At 38.8% G+C, this 23,566-nt stretch overlaps 1 protein-coding gene and 1 long non-coding RNA gene across 3 annotated transcripts in view; one reads left to right on the forward strand and one right to left on the reverse strand.

Moving 5' to 3' along the window:
- LOC147572690 (uncharacterized) overlaps positions 1-23,566 on the reverse strand; it is a 471,113-nt gene that overhangs the window by 149,202 nt on the left and 298,345 nt on the right. The window lies entirely within an intron of this gene.
- On the forward strand, positions 3,904-15,559 carry TNFSF18 (TNF superfamily member 18). The gene is made up of 3 exons (XM_025926334.2): positions 3,904-4,123; positions 10,644-10,674; positions 13,640-15,559. Exons 1-3 carry the CDS (start codon positions 3,965-3,967, stop codon positions 13,984-13,986), a joined length of 537 nt encoding a protein of 178 aa, XP_025782119.1. The 5' UTR covers positions 3,904-3,964; the 3' UTR covers positions 13,987-15,559.

The raw sequence follows: 23,566 nt of genomic DNA on the forward strand, positions 1-23,566 counted from the left end.
ACAAAGTGTTTATTAATCTTAACAGATACTGTTGCTACTTTTTAAAAATTCTAAGTTTAAGACCCTATTTATGTATCATGTCTATTTTCTACCTACCTACCTACCTACGTACCATCTATGTAACTTCAAGCCAAATGTGCCCTATTTGTCATTAGATGAATAATCTGATATCTAGAGTAGGCAAAATCAGTTGTGCAGTATTCCTCACTGAGTTCTGGTATATTGAACATTTCTGACTAAAAATGCTACACCATACACTATCACGAGAATAAAGTCATGGGAAATAATGTATAAAGGAACGTGATGAGGACTGCAGACCCGAGTGATACAGGGTTTTGGAGGGAATCTGATGTCCATTTAATATTTTCTCACAGATTTTTTTTTTAACATTTTTTTTATTATTTATTTTTGGGACAGAGAGAGACAGAGCATGAACAGGGAAGGGGCAGAGAGAGAGGGAGACACAGAATCGGAAACAGGCTCCAGGCTCCGAGCCATCAGCCCAGAGCCCGACGCGGGGCTCGAACTCACGGACCGCGAGATCGTGACCTGGCTGAAGTCGGACGCTTAACCGACTGCGCCACCCAGGCGCCCCTCTCACAGATTTTAATACACATCCCACTCTATTTACTCCACACAGCAACCACCTGGCATATATTTTGGCATAGAGAGGTAGGAAAATATGAGTTTTGGAATCCAAAAGATGGGGATTCAATCCCTGCTCTATCAGGATGGGCAAGTGATTTATCCTCTGGAATGCCAGTCTCTTCATTCTTACGTATGGAGATGTCCATACAGGGCTGCTTGACATTCAAATGCAATCATTTGTGCACACAGAAGATACATAATAGGTTCCCAATTCATTTTGGTATAATGTGGTCAATAACAGAACCAGAGCCAACTTTCCAAATATGTAATTCATTTGAATTCAAAACCATGAAGACAGTTAAAATAGCTTAATAAAGCATATCTTGCATGCTTTTTTTTAAATCTGAAAAATGTAGGAAGAAGATTTTCTTTTATAAGTTTTTCTGAAATTCCTCACTTTGCAGCTCTTGAATAAGTGCTATTAGATCCATTCAAAAATTCGGTATTTTGCCTTTGTTCATATTGAGCTTTTAAAAAGTTTTCTAACTTTTGCTGATGTTTACACCTCTGAATATTCATCAGGTTTTACGGCTCACTCAGGAAAAATCTCCCTCTTTTCTTCTCTCAATCCATTTCCAACCTGGCTCCTCAACTCTTTTATCTAGATTTTCTGTTCTCTGAGGCTCTGTCCTCTAGTATTCATCTGGGCACCTGCTTTCCTACATTTAAGGTTTTAATTTAGTTGGGTGGCAAAATCCCTCAACACCTGTGACTTTTTGTATCCCCCAAGTTCTTAGCATAGTAACAGGCTGACAGTAAATGTTCAACATGCTTTTGTTGCTTGTACTTAACTAAAAAAAAAATTTATTCTAAGTATGTGAGCCAGTGGCAAGTTATGAATACAAAAGCTTGAGTTTGGTGCTCTTGTACCTCTTGTCAAATCCTAAGATGTCACATGTGAGATGTGAATTCTTATAGTTGACACCAAAAAGGTACCAATGGTGACTCATTGTTCCAAAATTTCAAAAGGCCTTCCCTACTATCACTTGTCCTAACTTGAAATTCCTTCATTTCTGAACCCTGTTTCATGAAAAGAAGCCTTGGAATGTATTCTTCTTGAGATAAGCATGTTACCTTTCTTGAGATAATTTCACTAGGTTAAAATAATTATTGAGGATATAGCAGAGCCCAACCTTGGCTAAGGGCAGAAGAAGGAACTGGATTTTATTTGGAGCAGTTCCTTATTTGAGTAAATGTTTACTGAAGTGAGTAAGCAGAGGCATTTCCATCTAAAACTTGGAGAGGAGACAGGAGAAGGGGAAGTTCAGAGAGGCAGGAGGCTACATCTTCAGGATTCGATTTTAAGCTCTGTGCCTGTGCATCACAGACAAAACAGTATAGGAGTTCTAGGTACAATGTACCGTTCTTCTTCTAGGGTCATTATTCATCTCTGCACCTCAACAGCAAGTACAGTCACAGAAACACTTGTACTGAAAAATTGTTCCTGTGTGACTCTGGACTTCTCCAGAGACAGTTTATTGATCAAGGTAAAACAGAGGACCAAGTTAAAAATGTGACAACATAGTGGGAAATCTTGTTACAAAAAGAAGGTACTAAAAGAAGGTTAGGTGACATAACAGTTTCCCTGAGCTCAGGTTCTCTTTCCACTGGACCCAGCCATTGGTGGTGTGATCCACCACTCAACCTCTATTATCCTCACTCAGTTTCCTCTTTCAAAAATGAGGATCTTAAATCTCTACCCTTTCCCCCCTCACTTGAAAAAAAAAATCTTTGATTCCTCGTATTAAAAAACATTTCTCCAAAATACTTTCATTTAAACTCCTTTTATTTAAATGAACGTCAGTTGAATTAACCCCCTCATAAACATTTCTTTTAAATCATTCTTTTCTAGGATTTTATGATGGACTCAGTCTTGAAAATCTCTAAGAGGGGGAGAAAAGAGAGAAACTGTTAAAGAACATCTCATATGAGCCAAATTTTTCATATTTATTTCATTCTCAAGCCTTATGAAATGGAAATTTTCTCCACTTTTAAATGTAAGAACACAGGCCATATAGCATGCTGCAGGCCAGGTAAGGGATGGAAAGCTCCAGGCTCCCCTCCCAGGTTTGATTTAAAAATCCATGTTCTTTCTAGTACTTGGTTGGTGCTGGCATTCTGTAAAAAAGGTAGGTATTCCATTTAACAGATGGAAAGACTGAGTTACTGAGAACCAGGGACTTCCTAGGTTTCATAGTAATCAGCATTTCTGGTGCCAGGCAGAAACTCAAATATTTTGGAGTAGAGTGTAAGTTTGCATCACAGGGTGTAGGAAAATATTTTTTTGTATGATAACTCTGATGCCAGCATTGAATTTTCAGGGTTTTAAAATGATGAAATTTGAGAGAGCTGAGCTTGTTGTATTTATATTTTTTAAAGGCATTACGTTGTTTTAATTCTTAATCGTTTTCTAACTGGGATAAATTTGTAGAATAAACTGATAGACTCTGATTCTGCTTAGCTTTAGTTTTCAACTCAAATAAGGGAGTGAAGTGCAGCATTGCTATAATTATGGTCTCTAAATGTGTAAGGTTCCAGATATACTCTATTATTTCACAGCATGTGCAAAGCTGAAATAAACACTGGGCTTTCCAAAAATCACACTTACAAAACAACTAATTGTAATCTACCTTTGTTCTGCTTGTAGAACTTGTCTCAGGATATGCTAACTGATTTCTTATGTTATACAAAGAGCCTTTAAAAAAAGAGTTTACTTTGTCACAGTTGAAAAAATACAAAAGTCACATAAAAGTATATTTTAGCTAACTGCAAAAAAAAAAAAAAAAGAAATTCTAGTACTTCAGTTGTTTACCAGAGACTATTTCAAAATGAACATATTTTATGTGTAAGAAATTGATAAAATTCTTTATTTTTTCCAAATATATCCTAGCCTCCCAAGCTCCCCAACTCCTGCCTTACACATACATAGTATCTAGAACATGATAGGACTTGATCTTGAACTTTATTTCTTCTTATAAAAGTAATTTTCCTATCTGAAAATAATTTGTAATGCTGTACAGCACTGTACTTCCTCATGCTTTAGGAAAGAATTTTTTTCCTCTGAATTTCCTTGTGTTGGTTTTTTCATCCTGCCGGTGTTGGCTTTAAGCCTTCTGTTCCTTTCAGTGCATTTGGTCTGGTGCCAAACGAGAGTCAGCACTTAGCCCAAAAGTATCATTTTCCAGCACACAGAATCAGAAGGAAAACCCCGCCTCTTACACCCACTACTAATTACCATACCACAAAACTGACTAGTTGCATCACTGGCCCATCACTTGTGAATATCTGCTTTCCAGAGCTCTCATTCCTGCACAGAATGAGTTTGAGCCACATGGAAGACATGCCTGTAAGCCATTCAGGCCCTCAAGGAACACACAGACCACCCTGGAAGCAATGGTTCCTCTACTCAACCATAGTTATTTTGCTGTTTCTCTGCTCCTTCAGTACACTAATTCTTACTTTTCTTCCACTCAAGGTAAGGAGACAATAATACCTAAGGTTGCTTTTTTTTTTTTTTTTAGCAAGTCTAGTTATTGTCATTCAGTATTGTTAGAGCTAGTTGGAAGAAAGAGACATGTGGGTATAGATAATGTAAACAGAATTTCAATTTTGTCATGTCATATGGCTTTTGAGGTTTACCTAAATATTTTGAAATGAAAGGTTTAGAAAATGCTAAATGTTAGCTGCATTACTGAGTTAGATAGAATCAATTAAATCAGTCAATTGACAGATGCCTTGGAATATTTTCTCCTTTTCTGGAACTCTGCTAAACCCTCTTGGTGGAATAAAGGAAAAAACATATGTTTGCTTTCAAGGAATGGGATGCAAGCTATAGCCTTAATGAGGGGAAAGACATAAGATAATGGAAGACAGAACAAGGTAAGTGACAGGTGGCCAGTGCATCTTTATGGAAGGAAATGGCACTGAACTAGGAGTAAGATCTGGATTCCGGTTCTAAGCCTCCCTAACTCTATGAATTTAAGAAAGACTTTTAATCTTTCCAGTTCTCAGTTTCTGCATCTGAAAATTGGTGGCAGGAGAATGGATTTGTTCATTACAATGCCCCTTCTAGCTATAAAATACAGTGATTAATAATTTACCTAAGGGTAGTATAGAACATAAATGCTTTAGGAATTCAAAATAGGGGACAACGATTTTGGGCTAGGGTGATCAGGAAAAGTTTCATGGGGGAAGGAGAAAGCACATTGCTGTTTGGGAAGCCCCTGATGTTTATCAGAAATTTCCCATTGAGCTCCAGTCCAAGTTGTTGGTCTAGTAAAGGAAATGGAGATATAGTAGGTTCTTCTTAGCAGTTTTACTGACTGTTGACTACATAGCACTGACCAAAAAGAAAATAATAAATTCTTTATTTAATTTAGGATTTAACCCATTTCTGGGTATATCTGAAGATTCTGGGCCCTGGAGAGAATAAGGTAGTATATGCCTATCTAAGAAAGGGCTAGGATATGAAATTAGTGCCAGTGGAAACATTTTTCTAAGGAGATTGGCCAGTGAAGATTTCAGAGATAAGGTTCTACTATTTAAAATATTTGAAAGCAATTGAGAAAAGATGCAGGAGGAAGCAGTACATGGTATTTGCTGTTGTTAATTTAGTTAGGACAAGTGTAGCTTTGGCCAAATTTTTACACAGTAGTCCTTTAATCTGTATTCCCTAACTGTACACAAGGGTATGCAACAGAGGCTTTCTAATGACATCCCTACCTTCTCCAGAAATGTATCAAGGAGAAGCCTGAACTTTCTGGAGCAGTGAAGCTATGAGCTGAAAGAAAAGAACTGTCAGGAATCCTGAGTGTTTTATTTCTGAAGAAGGGGAAGGGTGTGAATAGCAATAGCTTAACTTTGGAAACACTTTATCCCTCTAGAAACCGCCTCAAATTTTAGCCAGAGGACCCTGAAAAACATAGGATATGTTATAGGTGTCATCCGTTCCTGCATGTAACTGGAGAACCAATGCTGGCTCTTGCAAAGACTAAGAGGAAGTCTAAAAATGCCAGCAGCACCTAGGACACCTCTTTCCAGAACTGAACTTGACCAATCCCATGTATTTAAGCTCTGATTCCCTATCCTAGACAACATGCATCTTCTCAATGAAAGGTTCTGCCTCTAATGAAATAGTCCAGAATTTATTTCAAATTTTGGAAAATTTAAAAGGTTTTTAGGATATTGTCCTGATTGGATGCCATAAAGGCTTATTTCCTATAGGAAAAGCCAATGGCCTGGCTGACAGTGCAATGATATTTAACTCAAGTATTCCACTTTCCGCTTGCCTGTGCTTCCCTTTCCCAACCTTCCACAAATAAGTATCTTAGGAAAGAAGGTCTGAGTGGCTAGCAGATGATGAGTCATTATGAGGTGGCTGCTTTCACCTTTTCACAATACGCATGAATGCTGGAGTGTATTTTTGGTCTCCACTCTAGTTTTTATATACAAAATCCCACTTTCCAACTTCTCTAGGCACTAATCCAAAAAGTGTTAGACAGGAAGATTTGCTCCTTTTAGACCAACAGAGGTTTCCTTGGAAGAACTTTTTTTTTTCTCCCCCCACCCTTTCTTTCAATGAAATGAAGGAAGCTTCCAAAAGGGGAAATTGCGCTTGTACTTAAAAGCAGAATAGATTCTATTTCCAAATGATAATCTGGTTGTGGTTGGTTTATAGAAAGAATTATTATTTTGGCCATTTGAACCCAAGCATTTAAATCTGGGCTTAAATCAAAATGAGATTACAAGAGCAATTGATCCTTCTAAGCAAAAACGAATTTAACTCAATGGAAAGTCCCATATGCTTCTTATAAATGGATATTTACCCCTTCTAAACCAGAATTATAAATAGAAACTACCCCACAGAGTACTGGGGGTGAGACTTTTGAATCAGACAGGTTGTTTGGAACTCAGCATAGCTTCTTATCAGCAGCATGACTTTGGGCTAGTGTTACTTAATCCCTCTCAGACACACTTCCTCATCTGCAAATGAGCATGCTACTTCTTATCCCATAGACTTGCAGTAAGGATAAATGGGACAGTATAGTGCTGGACCCATAGTAGGCTCTGAATAGATTGTAGTGATTAATATTTGCATCCTTATTATTGACATTATAAGGAAGATAAATTTAAAAAGACTTTTAACAAAATGGATATTCCTTGCTCATCTATTTAGTTTCTTCATCTAAAGACTATACCTTGTTGCCAAATAGATGATTTTTGTGATTAGACAGATTTTCATTTGTGGCAATAGGGAATATCAGTGATGGTTTCTGTAGTACTGAGTAGACATTAAAGCGGTCCAAGTAGAGTATCCAGGATTTCAGTTTCTGGCAATTAATTTGTCTGTGGCCTTAGGTTTCTCCACACACTCATTATGCATGACAGTAGACACCACAGATATGATCTGTGCCACATATTTTGGCACTCATTTATATTTAGATTGCTACCCAATTGCCTCATGTGTGTAATCCTGTCTTTCTAGAAAGATTATAAATTTCCTAAGAGGCAAGGACTATAAGTTACATGGTTCCCTTGCTGACAATGCTAGCTGGGAATATAGGCAATTCAATATTTTGTTCAATTTTTCATTACAATCAGCATCATTATCAAAATAGCTAATATTTAATGAGCAGGACCAGGTCTGTCTGGGCAAAGCCCTTCATAACAATTATTATATTTAAACCCATAAACACTCTCAGTAAACTAGGTGCTATTGTTTCCATTTTATAAATGAGAAAATTGAAGATAAGGGAATCCCTATCACATGCCTATCATGGATCAAAAGAAGCTGGATTTCAGCATTTTTTTTCTTTTTTTAAAAAAAAAAATTTTTTTTAACGTCTATTTATTTTTGAGACAGAGAGAGGCAGAGCATGAATGGGAGAGGGTCAGAGAGAGGGAGACACAGAATCTGAAACAGGCTCCAGGCTCTGAGCTGTCAGCAGAGCCCAACGCGGGGCTCGAACCGCGAGATCATGACCTGAGCCGAAGTCGGCCGCTTAACCGACTGAGCCACCCAGGCGCCCCTCAGCATTTTTTTTTTCTAAGAAACACCAAAAGGAGGATGGAATAATTGCAAGAGCAAACATAATTGTAGGAGTCCAAACTTTAAAAAAAAAATTTTTTTTTGATGTTTACTTATTTTTTTTTTTTTCAACGTTTATTTATTTTTGGGACAGAGAGAGACAGAGCATGAACAGGGGAGGGTCAGACAGAGAGGGAGACACAGAATCGGAAGCAGGCTCCAGGCTCTGAGCCATCAGCCCAGAGCCCCACGCGGGGCTCAAACTCACGGAGCGCGAGATCGTGACCTGGCTGAAGTCGGACGCTTAACCGACTGCGCCACCCAGGCGCCCCATGATGTTTACTTATTTTTGAGAGAGAGAGAGAGACAGAGCGTGAGTGGGGGAGGGGCAGAGAGAGAGGGAGACACAGAATCCTAAGCAGGCTCCAGGCTCTGAGCTGTCAGCACAGAGCCCGACATGGGACTCGAACTCATGAACCACGAGATCATGACCTGAGCCGAAGTCAGAGGCTTAACCGATTGAGCCACCCAGGCACCCCAGGAATCAAAACTTTTTGATTGCATCTCCTTAGCAACAAAACAAAATGTTTTTGAGTATAATCCCAACATATAGGCTAATTTATTATGTTATATATAAATACTAATACTATGTATAATAAAAAGATACACAAAATGGAAACTCATAAGAATGAACTGAATAACATGCTTGATCTAGTTTCTTCACAGTGCAAAACTGTTTTGCTTTTGTCAAAATATTATATTTAATATCTTAATATAACAAACATTTCTAAAGTAATTGAAACAATACTTTAATAGAGTAATTTGATAAATGCATCTTTTATTTTCTTAATCTTAGTTTAAAATGCTTTGCGACATAATAATTTGAAGGTTATATTGTAAGTTAATTTACCTTGATTCATGATTTTGACTCTCATAACCTATAGTTCCGCACTCTCCTCACCTGGACTATTTCATTCCTTTGACTTCTCTTTAAACAACCAATGTCCTCCCCCTTCTCTCTCTCACCTGAAAACCTGTCTCCTGGTTCTATAAGAAAATTGAAGTAGGCGGGAAGGAAGTTCCAAAACTTCCCATCGTACCTACCACTTACCTGCATTTTTTTCCCATGTAGAGTGTGCTTCCCTCATGGCACTGCATATGAACTGTTCATGTGCCTATCTAAGGCCACCTCTGATCCAGATTCTGTCCCCTTACCTACTCAAAGACATTGCTCTAACAATTATTTCCTAGCTCTTACATTCTACCTCTTGCCACTTCACTGGAACATTCCCATCAAATGGCAACAGATAACCATGTTGTCAGTTCCTTCATGTTAAAACAAAACCAAAGACAAGAAAAAAATAATAATCTCTCATCCCCACCTAGGCTCCACTCAATTTTTCTGTTCTCCCTCACAAGAAAATTCTTCTCAATTTCTCTTTTCTCATTTAGACTTAAATCCACTTTAAGTTTCTGTCCTCATCACATTGCAGAAACTACTTTTGCCAAGAACCCCAATGACTACTATGTTGGTAAATCCATCAGTTAATTGCCTATCCTCTTCTCACTTGGCCCATCAGCAGCATTTGATACAGCTGATCACTTCTCCCTAAAATACTTTCTTCTCTTAGTTTGCAACATCACACTTTCCAGGTTTCCCTTCTGACTCACTGGTCTTTCCTTCTTAGTCTCCTTTGCTGGTTCTTCCTCATTCCCTGACCTCCAAGCATTGCAGTGCTCCAATGTTCCTCTCTATCTATATTCACTGCCTCGACAATCTTACACAGTCTCACATCTTAAAGCATCACCTAGAAGCTGAAGATTCCTGAATTTATATCATCAGAACTCCTTAAATTCCATCCTCATAGGTCCAAATGCCTACCTGACACTCCTACCTGGATATGTGGTAAGCATCACAAACTTGATGTGTCCAAAAATGAACTCATGAGTCCTTCCTTTGTTTCTTTCTCTTAAATCTTGCTCATTCCAGTGATTAGCAGCTTTATCTTTTCAGTTACTCATGCCCAGTATCTTGGAGTTATCTGTTTTCTTCTCATTATCTCATCCCATATCCATGTCAGGATAGCTAGCACCTTGGTCAGAGGCACCATGCTTTCTTGCCTAGATGATTACAATGATCTCTTAACTGGCCTCACTGCTTTTATCCTAGCCTCTCTTTGCTTTATTCCTACCATAGCAGCCAGAGAAATCCCACAAAAGAAACACGTGCAATTATCTTTGAGTTCAAAAGGCCTTTTAAGCACTTTGCCACAAGGAAACCAATGAACTTTACGTGGTACAAAAAAATTTTTTTTTGTGGTTATACCTTATTTTGCTCTTGAGTATTTTAAGGGCTTTAGCATTTAAATACCAGTATTTATAGAATTAATCACACTGATGGGTTCTTGTAGCAAGTAAACTGTGGTATGCTGCCACAGTTTGAAACTGAAGTCTCCTCATGGTATCTCAGTTACCGTAAATGGTGTGATTGTCTGAATATTAAATGAAGGTGGTTTTACAAATCTGCATTGTGAATATTTCTACAGTTTATTAAAGATAAAAATAAACACAACTAGGAATTTTATTATTTTCTTCTCCCATGTCAATGGATCACCTGGTACAGTGAGTGGAGTGTGAAGACTAGTGTTTACCGACAATTTCTGTAGCCCAAGAGGAGGAGAGTCCAAGAGCAGATAGTTGTCCTGTGGGTATAGGTTAGGTGGATGGAATGAGACCTCAACTTTTGCTGAGAAGACCCAACAGGGCAGCTAGGTAATGGAAGGGAAAGGACAGAACCGGCCATCTACAAAGGGAAGCTGAGGACAGGAGAGACAAGGTGGAGGAAAGGATTTTTTATATGGCTAGGGAAATGAAGTTGGCTTTAGGATCTGAAGCTCCAAATAAACCAACAAGTAAAGCCATGATATGGTCATTATCCTGACAAATTCCTCTTTTTCTTCCCGTACAGACTGCCAGTGAGCCCTGCGTAGCTAAGTTCGGTGAGTAACCTGTCTTGTGTATCTCTGTTTTACTTTTCTTAGTATTTGATACAAGAAGGAAGCCTGTATTCTATTTTATTCATTTTTCAGCTACTATTTATAGCTGTTTGTCAAGTGCCAAGCAGTTGTCTAGTTGCTGAGACTTCAGAGATAAACTAGGCAGACAAGTCCATGCCTTGATGAAGCTGACATTCAAGGCCACATCTCTGGGCAGGAATGTACATCACTCTTACAGGCCCAGAAACATGAAATCCAGGAATCTACTTTTAATTCTGTGGTTTTTTAAGAAACTTTTTTTCCTAAAAATTTCTGTGTTTTAATAAGCACAAGTTTCGTATTTCTATAACTTTTCCCTGTGACAAACTCAAAGTTCTGCTCACATACCACATATTGCCAGTGCCTCGTAGAGTGTGTGTAGGGTGCCATTTTTGTTTCTGAATGTACAGAGAAGGGATGGAAACTAGGGAAATGGCCACTCCCCTTGTGCCCTTCTCCTCACCTTTCAGCTTCCAAGCCACTTTCCCTTATAGAGACCTGGGATTTGCTAAGAAAACACATTACAGTTTATAGTTACACTGAGCCTTAGGGTATTTCTTAGCCTACATACAAAATTGAAAGTAAGTACATTTGGATTGTTAATTGGATATTTCAAGCCAAATACATATTTTCGGCTGAGAGCAGAACATTTCTAGTGTTAACTGCAATCCTTGTTTTCCTATACAGTTCAAATTGCCAGCCTTCCCTGGTTTGGGAGAGTTAGGGAAGCTCTACTTGTCTCTGCCTTTGTAATTTGTTTTTATTTTTTTTAATGTTTATTTATTTTTGAGGGGGAGGGGAGGACAGAGAGAGAGGGAGATACAGTATCCCTGTATCCCTAAAGGGATCCCAGTATCCCTAAAGCAGGCTCTAGACTCTGAGCTGTTAGCACAGAGCCCGATGCGGGGCTCAAACTTGTGAACTGTGAGATCATGACCGGAGGCGAAGCTGGATGTTTAACTGACTGAGCCACCTAGGCGCCCCTGTTTTTGTTTTTCTAGTGAATGGAGAGGAAATAACGATATGTTTGAAATTCCTTCTTGATGTGATAAAATGTTAAGAATATCACATGCTGCTAATAGGTGCCCTCAGGGCTAGTGGCCCCTGTAACAGAACAAGAGAACCAGGGGCACCTTTTTGCAGTGACTTGCCTATTGTCTATTGCATATTACACGGTCCTACACAGCAGGAAGAAATTTACTAGGCTTTGGACTCACTGGAGATACAGAGGCTTTGCTTCTTGTTCTAATAGCTCTCCTTTATTCTCCTTTAGAATCTGCCCTCAGAGCCTTATAGCAATCATTTATATAAACAAGAATTTAAGTCAATGTGTGATCTCTCCCAGGGTGCTTTCTTATTAAGGTGTCTTTCTAATTATGAGATAAAGGCTTTGCCCTCATAAAAAATAAGTTATGGAGAATTAGGGACTAGGCCAAATAAGTATTTTGAATGATCAAAACACATCCTGGGGCTCTGAAATCAAACTACTGTGCTAAAACAATTAACATTAAGAAAATATGTAAATTCTACTTATACCTATGAAAATACGTGATCTAGTGTAGATTCTTCCCCACCCTCCACCCGTGACAATATTAAACTAGGAATACTTACATTTAAACAAATAATTTTCATTTATAAACTAATGAATTTACCAGTAGCTGTTTTTGAAGAGTTGGATAATGATATCCTAAGTAGATCTTGGGTATATACCCTAAACTAAAGAGAAGAGCCATAATTTAGACACAATGCACCTAATTCAGGAACATGGATGTATCATTCAATCAGTAAATATTTATTGAGCACATACTAGGTCCGAGGAACTCTTTTAGGTGAAGATATAGCAATGAACAAAATAGAGAAGTACTTATTTTCAAAGATGTTATCTTCAAGCAGGTATAAGATAGAAATAAACAACTGAGGAACTTAATTCATAATACATTAGATGGTGATATACCTTCTGCGAAGAAAACTAAAGCAGGATGAAGAGAGAGAATGACAGGAGAGCACTCTTTTATATAGATTGATGAGGAAGATCTCATTCACAAAGTGATACGTAGTATGATAGTATTTACATAGAAAAGCATGAATATGTGGGGTGCCCAGATGGCTCAGTTGATTGAGTGTTGGGACTCCTGATTTTGGCTCAGGTCATGATTTCATGGTTCGTGGGACTGAGCCCCACGTTGTGCTGTGAGCTGACAGTGAAGAGTGTGCTTGGGATTCTCTCTCTCTGCCACTTCCCCACGTGTGCACACATGTGCACTGTCTCTCTCAAAATAAACAACCATTAAAAAAAAAAAAAAAGCAAAGCATGAATATGCATCCTGGACTGCCAATTGGTTATCACAATCCTGGTGTGTGAGTCTACTCTCCCTTCCTCCTCCTTTCTTTCTTTTCACAAATACTGATTGACAAGAGATACAAATGCCACCTAAAACTTAACACATCTTTCTGTTCCAAATCCATTTCTTTAGAATTCCCCAAGCAAGAGATACACTTAGGATCTGTAATATCTCGAAACAAGGAGTAGGTGGGGCGCCTGGGTGGCGCAGTCGGTTAAGCGTCCGACTTCAGCCAGGTCACGATCTCGCGGTCCGTGAGTTCGAGCCCCGCGTCGGGCTCTGGGCTGATGGCTCGGAGCCTGGAGCCTGTTTCCGATTCTGTGTCTCCCTCTCTCTCTGCCCCTCCCCCGTTCATGCTCTGTCTCTCTCTGTCCCAAAAATAAATAAGCGTTGAAAAAAAAAAATTAAAAAAATTAGTTTAAAAAAAAAATAAACAAGGAGTAGGTATTTAAAATATTAAAATTGTGGTTGGAGAGAACTAATGTGGACTAGGTAAAGAAACAACTTGTTAAGTGGGAAAGAACTATAGTCAGGAAAGGAATGAAGTAACTATGCCCTCTTTTTTCTCTTTTGTAAATTTCTTATAGGACCACTTCCTTCAAAATGGCATATGACATCTCCTAAGCTTCCTTGTGTGAATAATACAGCTGATTGGAACCTGAAGATACTTCGGAATGGCTTGTATTTAATTTATGGTCAAGTAGCTCCAAATACAACCTACAAGGAACCAGCTCCCTTTGAGGTGCGGCTATGTAAAAACAAAGATGTCATACAAACTCTAACAAACAACTCTACAATTCAAAATGTAGGAGGGACTTATGAACTGGATGCTGGAGATACGCTTCATTTGAAATTCAACGATGAACATCAGGTTCTTAAAAATAATACCTACTGGGGGATCTTATTGCTAACAAATCCCCAATTTATCTCCTAGAGACTCAATTTGGTCTACTCATCATCTTTAGCACATGCAGAGAGGCTGATGGGTGGGTTGAAGGAGGCAGATTTTCAACACACACAGTTTGCCTGCGTGCACAAATCAGCATAAACAGAACTCTTGTCTGCATGTGAGTTTTCATCTCTCAAGCTTAACTGAAGACAGGCCAGAGACATTTGATTACCGCCGACATTGGGTTGACAAAAACACTTTACCAATCCACGATAAATGACTATGGGTGGCTCGAGGACAGAAGCTTCTCAAAGAGTCTTTGTCTAATTCTTAAATCCTTCGGTGAGAAAATTGTCTTATATCCCTGGGAATCTTAACTGGTATGCCAAAAAAGATCCAGAGCAATGGTCTGGCTTTGTTCTCATATTCTTGGGCTGCTTCACCTTATTCTTCCCATACTCCTGTCTTTTGAGGCCCTCCTATTAAAAGTAGTCAGACTGGGAGGGTGGCCACAAACATGCCAACAACACCCCACTTTAGATGTGATGATGTTAGATGATAGGGAACACTATCGTCTATTGGGACAGAGGCATAGGTGGCATGGAATGGATGCACTTTACTTGGGAACATCCCTGGATTTCATCATGTTCAGGATGCAGAGTGCTTTATAAAACCAGTTGGTCAAAGGACTCATTCTGAACCTTCACAGAGGGCTCCTGGGAACTTGTTTATTGTGTCTACATGTTGTCAGTGGTAAAGAAAGAGTAATCATAAAAATTAACCCCCAGAAATTGGTATCATCAGTACTGTATTATGTCATGTAATAGTTTCCTGTTTTTAGCTGGCTCTTCACAGTTTGCCAAGTGCTTTCAATAGATCACAGGGCAACTCCAGGAAGCTAACGGGGCAGGTGTTTTGGCACAATTTAAACAATGAGAATATAAAGGCAGAGAGAACATCGGTAATTTGCCTCAACCCATAGAACTAGAGATTAACAGTGGGCTTCCCCACTGTCTCGTACTGCCTTAGCTTAAGAGTTGATATTTCAGCTTTCGTGTTATAGTCTATAAAGTTTAGCAGATTTAATTATCAGGAGATACATTCCCTTTCAGCCCAAGGTGGGTAGAATAAAGCTACAACACATCTCTCCTTTCTTAGCAAACTTTTCCTTTCCCTGCTTATAGCAGGAAACACAAGGGTATTGCTCAGGGCTTCCTTCAAACAAATCCCCTTGCTGCCTTGGTCAAATGTGTTAACTTCTGAAAATAATGAATAGCACTCAATTCAATAACAGCCTGCTAAAATTTTAGACTCTGTTAAATTAATTAGCTGCCTGTGGATTCTTGTTGAAAGGTATGTAATATGACTATATGATAACCCAATTTAAAATATTTATGGATATTTGTAAAAAGCTACATTGTTAATTAATACTATTACATATAAAGCTAATTTAAAAATATTTGTATTGTTTACAAAAAAAAAAAAATTGCTCAGGCTAAGCCTGAGGCAAAAAAAAACCATCTGCTGAGTAGCTGTATGGCCTAAACCTGGATACCTTGTTTCTCTTGTATTTGCATATCTTCTCAGGAAATTAAAATTATATCACGTATTTATAGAAGCCCACTGGTATTGATTGTTGTTGAGTTATAAGCAGCAGTGTGCTGAAGTGCTGGAGTGAGCTAGCACTAAGCTCATGATAGCTGATTGTTACATTTTCAAAATTTTGCAATCTGGTTATTAATTAGTCATTCTTGAAATTGGCCATGGTGGGACTATTTATACCATGGGAACTGGCAAACACAAATTAGGGATTTTCCTTGTGGAGAGCCTGTTAACCAGCACATGGCTATTTGTAAAACACTCCTTAATGACTTCTTTCTGCTCCTGCCTTATTCCTGGGACAATCAAGGTAGGCAAGAGAGTGAAATTATCATACTCCCAGGAAGAGCCCCCATGGTAATGATTTCTCAGGGCAAGGATGAGCTCAGCAGCTGCAGGGAGAGTGAAGGCTACCAACAGACGATCTTTGAATTTTCCTGGTGTTGTAATTTCAGCCTTTGTTTTCAACGTATACTATTTCCTTGTTTCTTCAAATACATGAAACCTATATAAATGTTCTGTTGGTAAGTGGGCTGTAGCTAACTTATCCGTGGATTATCAGTTTAGCATCAGTGATATTGAGAACTTGAGGGTGCATCAGAGAAATCCTTGCCCAAATGAAACACTGTTTGGCTAGTGTTAGGCAAAAGTGAGAGCTGGATGCAATCAGCTTTTGATTATAGCTGTTCCAATTTTTGATGGGTTAGTCAGACAGTTTCACATTCTGACTTCTGTCCCTCCCCTCAACTCCACATCAGCCATCCTCACTAACAAAGCCGTCACCAACCCCTTTCATACTGTTTTTTACCTTCACTCTTGCCCATCAAAACTGACCTAGAGTGTGTTACAGCACTATGGGTTGAGTGCCTCCTGAAGATAGCAGTTGACTGGAAAGCAACGCACTTTTGTGCATTTGATGGGGGCAAACTAACTCCTTAAATATATCTGTTTACCTTGGAGATGAAATTCCTGTCTTTTTGTGTTTGATCTCAAAGAAGCAATTTCATTGGTGGAGGTGAGAGGATATTTTTTATTAGAGAGAAGAAGAAAAAACCTGATTGATTTACGGGCAAGGAGTCTGAAGATTACCTTCAAGTATAAGTTATAAAGGATACCTTGGTACCTACACTTTTCTTGATCTGAATGGATGCGTCTCCATTTTGGGGGTCATTTGTGACCCTGGCAAAGTCACTCTACAGGTCATGACTCTCCTGTGAGTCCCACATTTATCCACAAGAGACCAGTACACACACTTTGTGCCTACAAACTCAGAGTACGACTGCAGCAAGATTCTCCTGTCTCTACGCCCAAGGAGTTGGTTTTTATCTTCCTGACAGATTTACTGGGTGGGGTCAAACTCTAGCTCACTGTCAACTTTTGCTTTTTCAGGTGGAAGTCAGGCACTAGTTCTCTGTTACCTCCCAATTGCAAGAAATAAAGCTCTTTTAGGGGTTCCCTTGAAGTCCTCCTACTAGGTTTAACATTAGAAATTTTCATTGCATCCCATTCCTCCTGCAAATGGAGTGGGTGAGGACTCACAGCATGGCCCCAGGTTTTTCTTTGTAAATTGTATCTCAAGCTCTCCTTTTTACCACTCTGGCCTCATTTTAGGTCCTTAATCCAGCCAATGTGTCAAAGAGTAGTGGGGGAAAGGGGCTCACCTTCATTCCTTTGTAAATTTTGCCATATTGGTGAGGGCAATGGTCTTACCCTCACTTTGATATCTTAGTGCCAATAATATTATGCTTGAGTTGAAACTGAATCAGGTAGAATCCCACTTTAATATCCAGTTATACTCTTAGATGTCTAAAAGGGATCTGAGAGACCTATGATAATATGCAAAAATACAAAAAGCCCCAAACTCTCACCACAGGAGCAATAAAATAAGAGTTTAATACAAAGGCAGAGGGAGAGGAAAATTATTGTTCAGAAAAGTTAGGCTTAAGAACATTGTTACAAATGAACATAAAACAATGCTGTTAATTTCTTGAAAATCAAGGAAAATAGAGAAGCATGAAGGAAATAAAATTGTCTTATCTAAAAATACTGTTTTAATACACACTGTTTTATTAGGAAGAAGAAACTTTCAGGGCACCAGCATGGCTCAGTAGGTTGAGCATCTGACTCTTGATTTTGGCTCAGGTCATAATCCCAGCATCATGGGATCAAGCCCTGTGTCTGACTGAGCTAAGTATAGAGCTTGTGTAAGATTCTCATTCTCTCTCTCTCTCTTTCTCTCTGTTTCAAAAAAAAAAAAAAAAAAGCCAAGAAACTTCTCTCCAGCACTGAGCACTGAGCTCTAGCAGACTCTCCAGATCCACAATGAATGCTCTAGATAGTAAAATTCAGACTTTCCATTTATTTGAATGTACTGGATTCTGCTAGCAGTTAGCTAGTTTAAGGACTTGAAAACAGCTTAGTTGGGCTATTACTCCAAAACATACAACAGTATTGATGAATCCCATTATACTATTTGGGAAAGTAGGCTGGAGGGTTTATAGGACATGTTTCAAAGAACTCAAGAAGTGTTTGGGAATAAGAATATGGAAATTCAATGAACAGAATCATTAGAATTAAGTCAACTTCCTCATTGCTTCAATTGCATAATCAGAGTGGGAACCTCTGATTTTAGTGTCCAGGGTGATTGTTTCCACCCAGCTTTGGTGTTTTCCAGGGACACTACAGGGGTAGCATGCTCCTCACACTGGGTCCTAAACATGCAGAATTTGAGCTGGACTGGGGTGAATTGGTGAGTTTAAGTTTTGCAGAATGGAAGACAGAGCTTCTTACCTCCTTTCCCTGCTTATGGGTTGTATCTCTTACCCAATGGCATAGTCTCTGAGAAGAATCTGATGTTCAAGTGTCCAGGATCTGACACAGTGCCTGACTAATAGTCCTTATTGTCTATTGACTGAACAAATAAATCATAAATTTACTTGAGCATTGGTGAGAACTTAGCATTATTGTGTGCTCTCTGGATAAGGCAGTCCAATGGGGAAAGCCTTCAGTCCCTGTTCCTACAGTCTCCCATCCCATCACCTAATCATCTCAAGTGCTCTCCTCCTTCCCTACACTGTTAATGTAAATAAGGTAAAGAAACTTATAAATTCACTCACACTAAGGGAAAATAGCCAGTAAGCTACCTTGTGTTGCATCACTAAAACAGGACAAAATCTTATTTGTTTTAAGCTTTGCTGGCCAGATGTACCAAGAAGCAACTAACTTTACAGTATCCTAAGGCAAAACAACTTATTCAATTTATTTAATAATCAATAGCAGAAGTTTTCATAGTGAAGCCTATGGACTCACTACGTAAGATTCACAGAGGATGCTTGGAAAAAACATGATTGTTTTGAATGATAGGCCTCATGCAAGTCTACTGAGGTCTAGGAATCAAATGGATTTTTTAACCAGCTCTGACCTACAGATTATTTTTATGCACACTACAGTTTAAGAACCACTGTTTTATGGCATATAATGAATCTCAGCCGAAGATTTCTCCAGTATTTAAAAAGAGTCAAAGCTTCTAAACAAAACAATACAATAAAAAAGCAAAACAAAAGCAAGAGCAACAACAAAACTAATGCTGGTGCTGCGCATGGGACTTACCATAATCCATCTCTCCTCACAAAAGCAAATGGCTTTCTAGCCTCCAAGTCTGAAAAAAGGTTGGGCTCTTCACTTTTCATAACCTAATGGCAACGTTGCCACTTGAACACCAGCAACCTAAGGCATCTGAGTCTTGCCACCATCAGCACTACATTATCTGCCTGTATGCTGTCAACTCTCAAATATTCATCTTTTGCCCGAGTTGCTCTCCTTTACTTCAGATTTGTAAATGCAACTGTTTGCTCAGCAATTTCACCTTGGAGGTAGAGCAGACATCTCAAATCCAACATATCCAAAATGATGCCCCAAATCAGCTTTTCTTGAAGCCTCCCTCATTTCAATTATATTGCATAGGGCAAAAACCCCTGAGTCATGAAGTCATTCTTGACCCCTGTCTTTCATACATTTACTATTAGGAAATTCTGTTGTCTTTACCTTCAGAGAAAATCTGACCTCCTTTTTGCTAGGACTCTTGTCTGTGCCACCAAGACCATTTCAATAGCTTAATAACTTCTACCCTTCTAATCAGACAAAATTGTTTTCAAGTCCCAGTTTTGCCATTTACTACTTATTTGGATCTTGGACAAATTACTTGCCCTTTTTGGAGCTTAATTTCTTGTTTATTTTGCTTCTTGTTATTTACCCAATCCATAACACATAGTTGGACCTTAATAAATATTTGTTGAATCAAATAAACTTTAAATAGGTTTAACATACCAACTAATTTATGTAAAATTCCTGATACAGAGTAGACACTAAAATGGTGGCTGCCATGACTTTTTATTACAGATTTGGATTTATTCTTAAGTTTCTGAACTTTGTCATTTCTCAAGCTGAGATATTTATTTAACATCTTTCTTATTCTTTCTCCTCCCCAAGATAAATTAAGTGCCAGGATTTGTTTAATGTGGTATCACTAGCACCTGAGATAGTGCTTGGAACATTAAAAGAGCTCAAGACATACTGAAATGAATGGGCAAAAAAGATGGGACTCTGGTTCTTGGTTAGAATGACCAGCAAGATATAAGATACATGATGTGGCAAACAACCCGTTAAATGCTATGCTCATTTCCATTCCTCTAGGATATCTATCTATCTTTTATTTATTTTTTGAGAGAAAGAGAGAGAGAGAGAGAGAGAGAGAGAGAGAGAGAGAGAATGAGAGAATCCTAAGCAGACTCCACGCTCAGCACAGAGCTCGACACAGGGCTCGATCTCACAACTGTGAGACCACAACCTGAGCCGAAATCAAGAGTCAGATGCTTAACAGACTGAGCCACCCAGGTATCCCCCCCTGCCTCCTCCTTTTTTTTTTTTTTAGGATTACTCTAGGTTTTTTAAACCTTTAAGTAATGCACTACAAATTCAAAGTACATACATAACAGGTGCTCACTAAAAGTTGGCTGCTATCACCATTGCACTCCTATTACTACCACCATCACGATAGGCATCATTTCATTATCCTCATTTCCCTAGGAAGCAGTATTCTGGAACACATTAGCTTGCTTTACCACAGGAATGTTTTCACCAAATTTTAAGTTAAGTTTGTGCCTTTGGCTTTTATTGAAAATTTATATTTAGAAACATCCATAGGCATCTTCAAAAATGGTTCTTGAAACAATGTTTATTATGTTATCATTCTTTGTAAAAATATTTTAATTTTATTTATTTGAGAAAGAGAGAGAAAGACAGTGAGAGAGTGCGTGTGCAAGCACGAGTGGGGAAGAGAGAGAATCCCAAGCAGGCTCCATGCTCAATGCCAAGCCTGATGTGGGGCTCGATCCCACAACTCTGGGATCATGACCTGAGCCAAAATCAAGTCAGTTGCTCAACTGACTGAGCCCCCCATGAGTCCCATGTTACTGATCACTCTTTATGGCAAAGACATTCAGGAAAACTGATCTCTCATGAACTTGAAATCATTCATATCTCTAATGGATTTTTTTTCCTCACATATTTTTTATAGATTAAAATTAAAACATTCAGAAATATGTGAGGTTTTACAATGTGTACATATTCTTCAAAAGCACTGTCAGTCTTTAGAAACTTAAATTTGTTATTACTTACTCCAAGTGAATATTTTCATAAACACAAACTGTAGTTCCTGAGCACAGATGTCGACAGATGCTGCCTTAAGAAGCTGCTTTTTCAACAAGGCTTTTGCTAATGGTTATTTCAGAATGGTGAAGTTACCATGTCTAAAGTCCAATCTTCAGATTTATAGGTACAGAAATGGAATTTCATCCAGGTATTAGAATTTATAAATATCTCAGACACTATATAACCAAACTCATAAGAGAAGAGATATAAATTAAGGTTGAAGTTAATTAGCACATTCTCTCCCTAGGGAGCACTGAATGGGAATTCAAATTAAAACCAGAAGGCTATTGGCAGGCATAATTTACAAGCCAGGGTGGTCACATAGAGGATCCAAGTGAATAATGGCCTAGGATACAAAATACATCTTTTATTCACTGAGTAAGTATTTCCTGAGGCCAATTATATCTCAGATATTATTGCTAAGTACCAGAGGGGATACAAAAATATAAAGATACACTGCTTGTCCTCAAGCAGTTTAGAATTTAGCAAAAAAACAGGTATATGCACAAATGATCAGAGAACTGTATATATGATAAATAACACTCATGGCAGTAAATAAGTCTACAATGGAGATGGAGGAGAACCTGAACAAAGACAATGGCATTGGTGATGGGGATAGGGAACAGACTGTGAGAAAAATTTATGTCATAGAATCATCAGACCTAAGTGATTGTGGTAGATACCACTGGGGTTTCTGCCAAGTTCATAGTGGTTTCCTTATCAGACTTTCTTATCCAGAGGAGTAGATTTCAGCAGCTTCATTTTTACCATGTAAGCCTGTTCTCTTTTTTTTTTTTTTTTTCAACGTTTATTTATTTTGGGACAGAGAGAGACAGAGCATGAACGGGGGAGGGGCAGAGAGAGAGGGAGACACAGAATCGGAAACAGGCTCCAGGCTCTGAGCCATCAGCCCAGAGCCCGACGCGGGGCTCGAACTCACGGACCGCGAGATCGTGACCTGGCTGAAGTCGGACGCTTAACCGACTGCGCCACCCAGGCGCCCCAAATAAGCCTGTTCTCTTAGTTGAAGTTGACTTGTCCAGGATTAATTACCCTGGGATGGTCTCTTGACTGGACAAGATAAAAATGTAGATCTATTGGGTAGCCCATATTCCCTGTGGTTTTCTGTGAGGAGCAGAGTAAGCTTATCTGGCTGAGACAGACAAATGAAAGAAATATGCAGACAGAAGCAACAATGAAAGATAGGAAGAAACTCCATTGAATTATTGACCCATAGGGCTCAGCTATGTTCTTGTCCTTGGATTATATGAGAATCACTGTACCTTTGTGACAAATTCCTCTTTCCCCACACTTAGATAGCTTTAGTAGGTTTCTATTAATTGGAATCAGAGTCTTAACTAATGAAGTTAAGACTTGAGATAAAGAAGGAAGGACCTTCTTGGTATACTGAGGAGATGGTGATGTTTTCACAGTAGGGGATAGGAAGGAGAATCTAGAGAAAGTCTGGAGTGGGTAAGACAATGAGTTCAGTTTTATAAGTGTGTAGTTTGAGATGTTTGTAGAATATCCAATTGTCATATGTAGTATACAGTTAGAACTCAGGCAGAATCACATGGGATGGGATGAACACATGGAAGTCAACAGCCTTGAGGGTAAAGTCACTGTTGTGAATGGAATCACACCAGAGAGGGTTTAGAATGAAAAGGGAGCCAGTGACTGATAACTGAAAGTACAAAGATTGGAGGACAGGCATAGAAAAGGAATCCTATAGAGTAGCAACCATGGACAAATGAGGTCAACTGGAGGAGAGAGTACACAGAAAAAGGCCACGAGTGATTAAGAAATGAGGGAGTAGTCAACAATTTTACAGGCTCCAAGAAATCAAACACTATGAGGATTGAAGATTGCTCATTGGATTTTGCTGGTAGACAATTGTTGGTGACGTCAGCAAGATCATTTACAGTGGCAGAATGGTGGAAGAATCCAGATTTCCAGGACGGAGGAACACATGAGAAGCACAGTTTGTCAGATGTGCAACAAATGGAAGGTGAGACAATGAGTTACACTAGTCATTGTAAAGACTTGGTTGTGAAAAGAGTTGTGGAATGGTACAGAGTTGGTAATCTCAAGGCCAAAGGAAAGAGAGAGGCATCTACCCGGCAAGCAGACCAGGTATTAACGTTGGATGTTCAGGAGACACACAGTATAAGACAGGCTTACACAAAAAAATTGAACTGAGAAAATCCAATTTCCTTTCTTAGGAATTTGATCTAGAACATAAAAGGAAAACCTATCATTTAGCAGTAGAAAAGTTAAATGATGCCATGGAGCTGCTAATGTGCAGGAAGAATAGAGC

Source organism: Puma concolor, chromosome E4 (assembly GCF_028749965.1).
Source record: "Puma concolor isolate L17-30 chromosome E4, mPumCon1.1.hap2, whole genome shotgun sequence".
Lineage (NCBI taxonomy): Eukaryota > Metazoa > Chordata > Mammalia > Carnivora > Felidae > Puma > Puma concolor.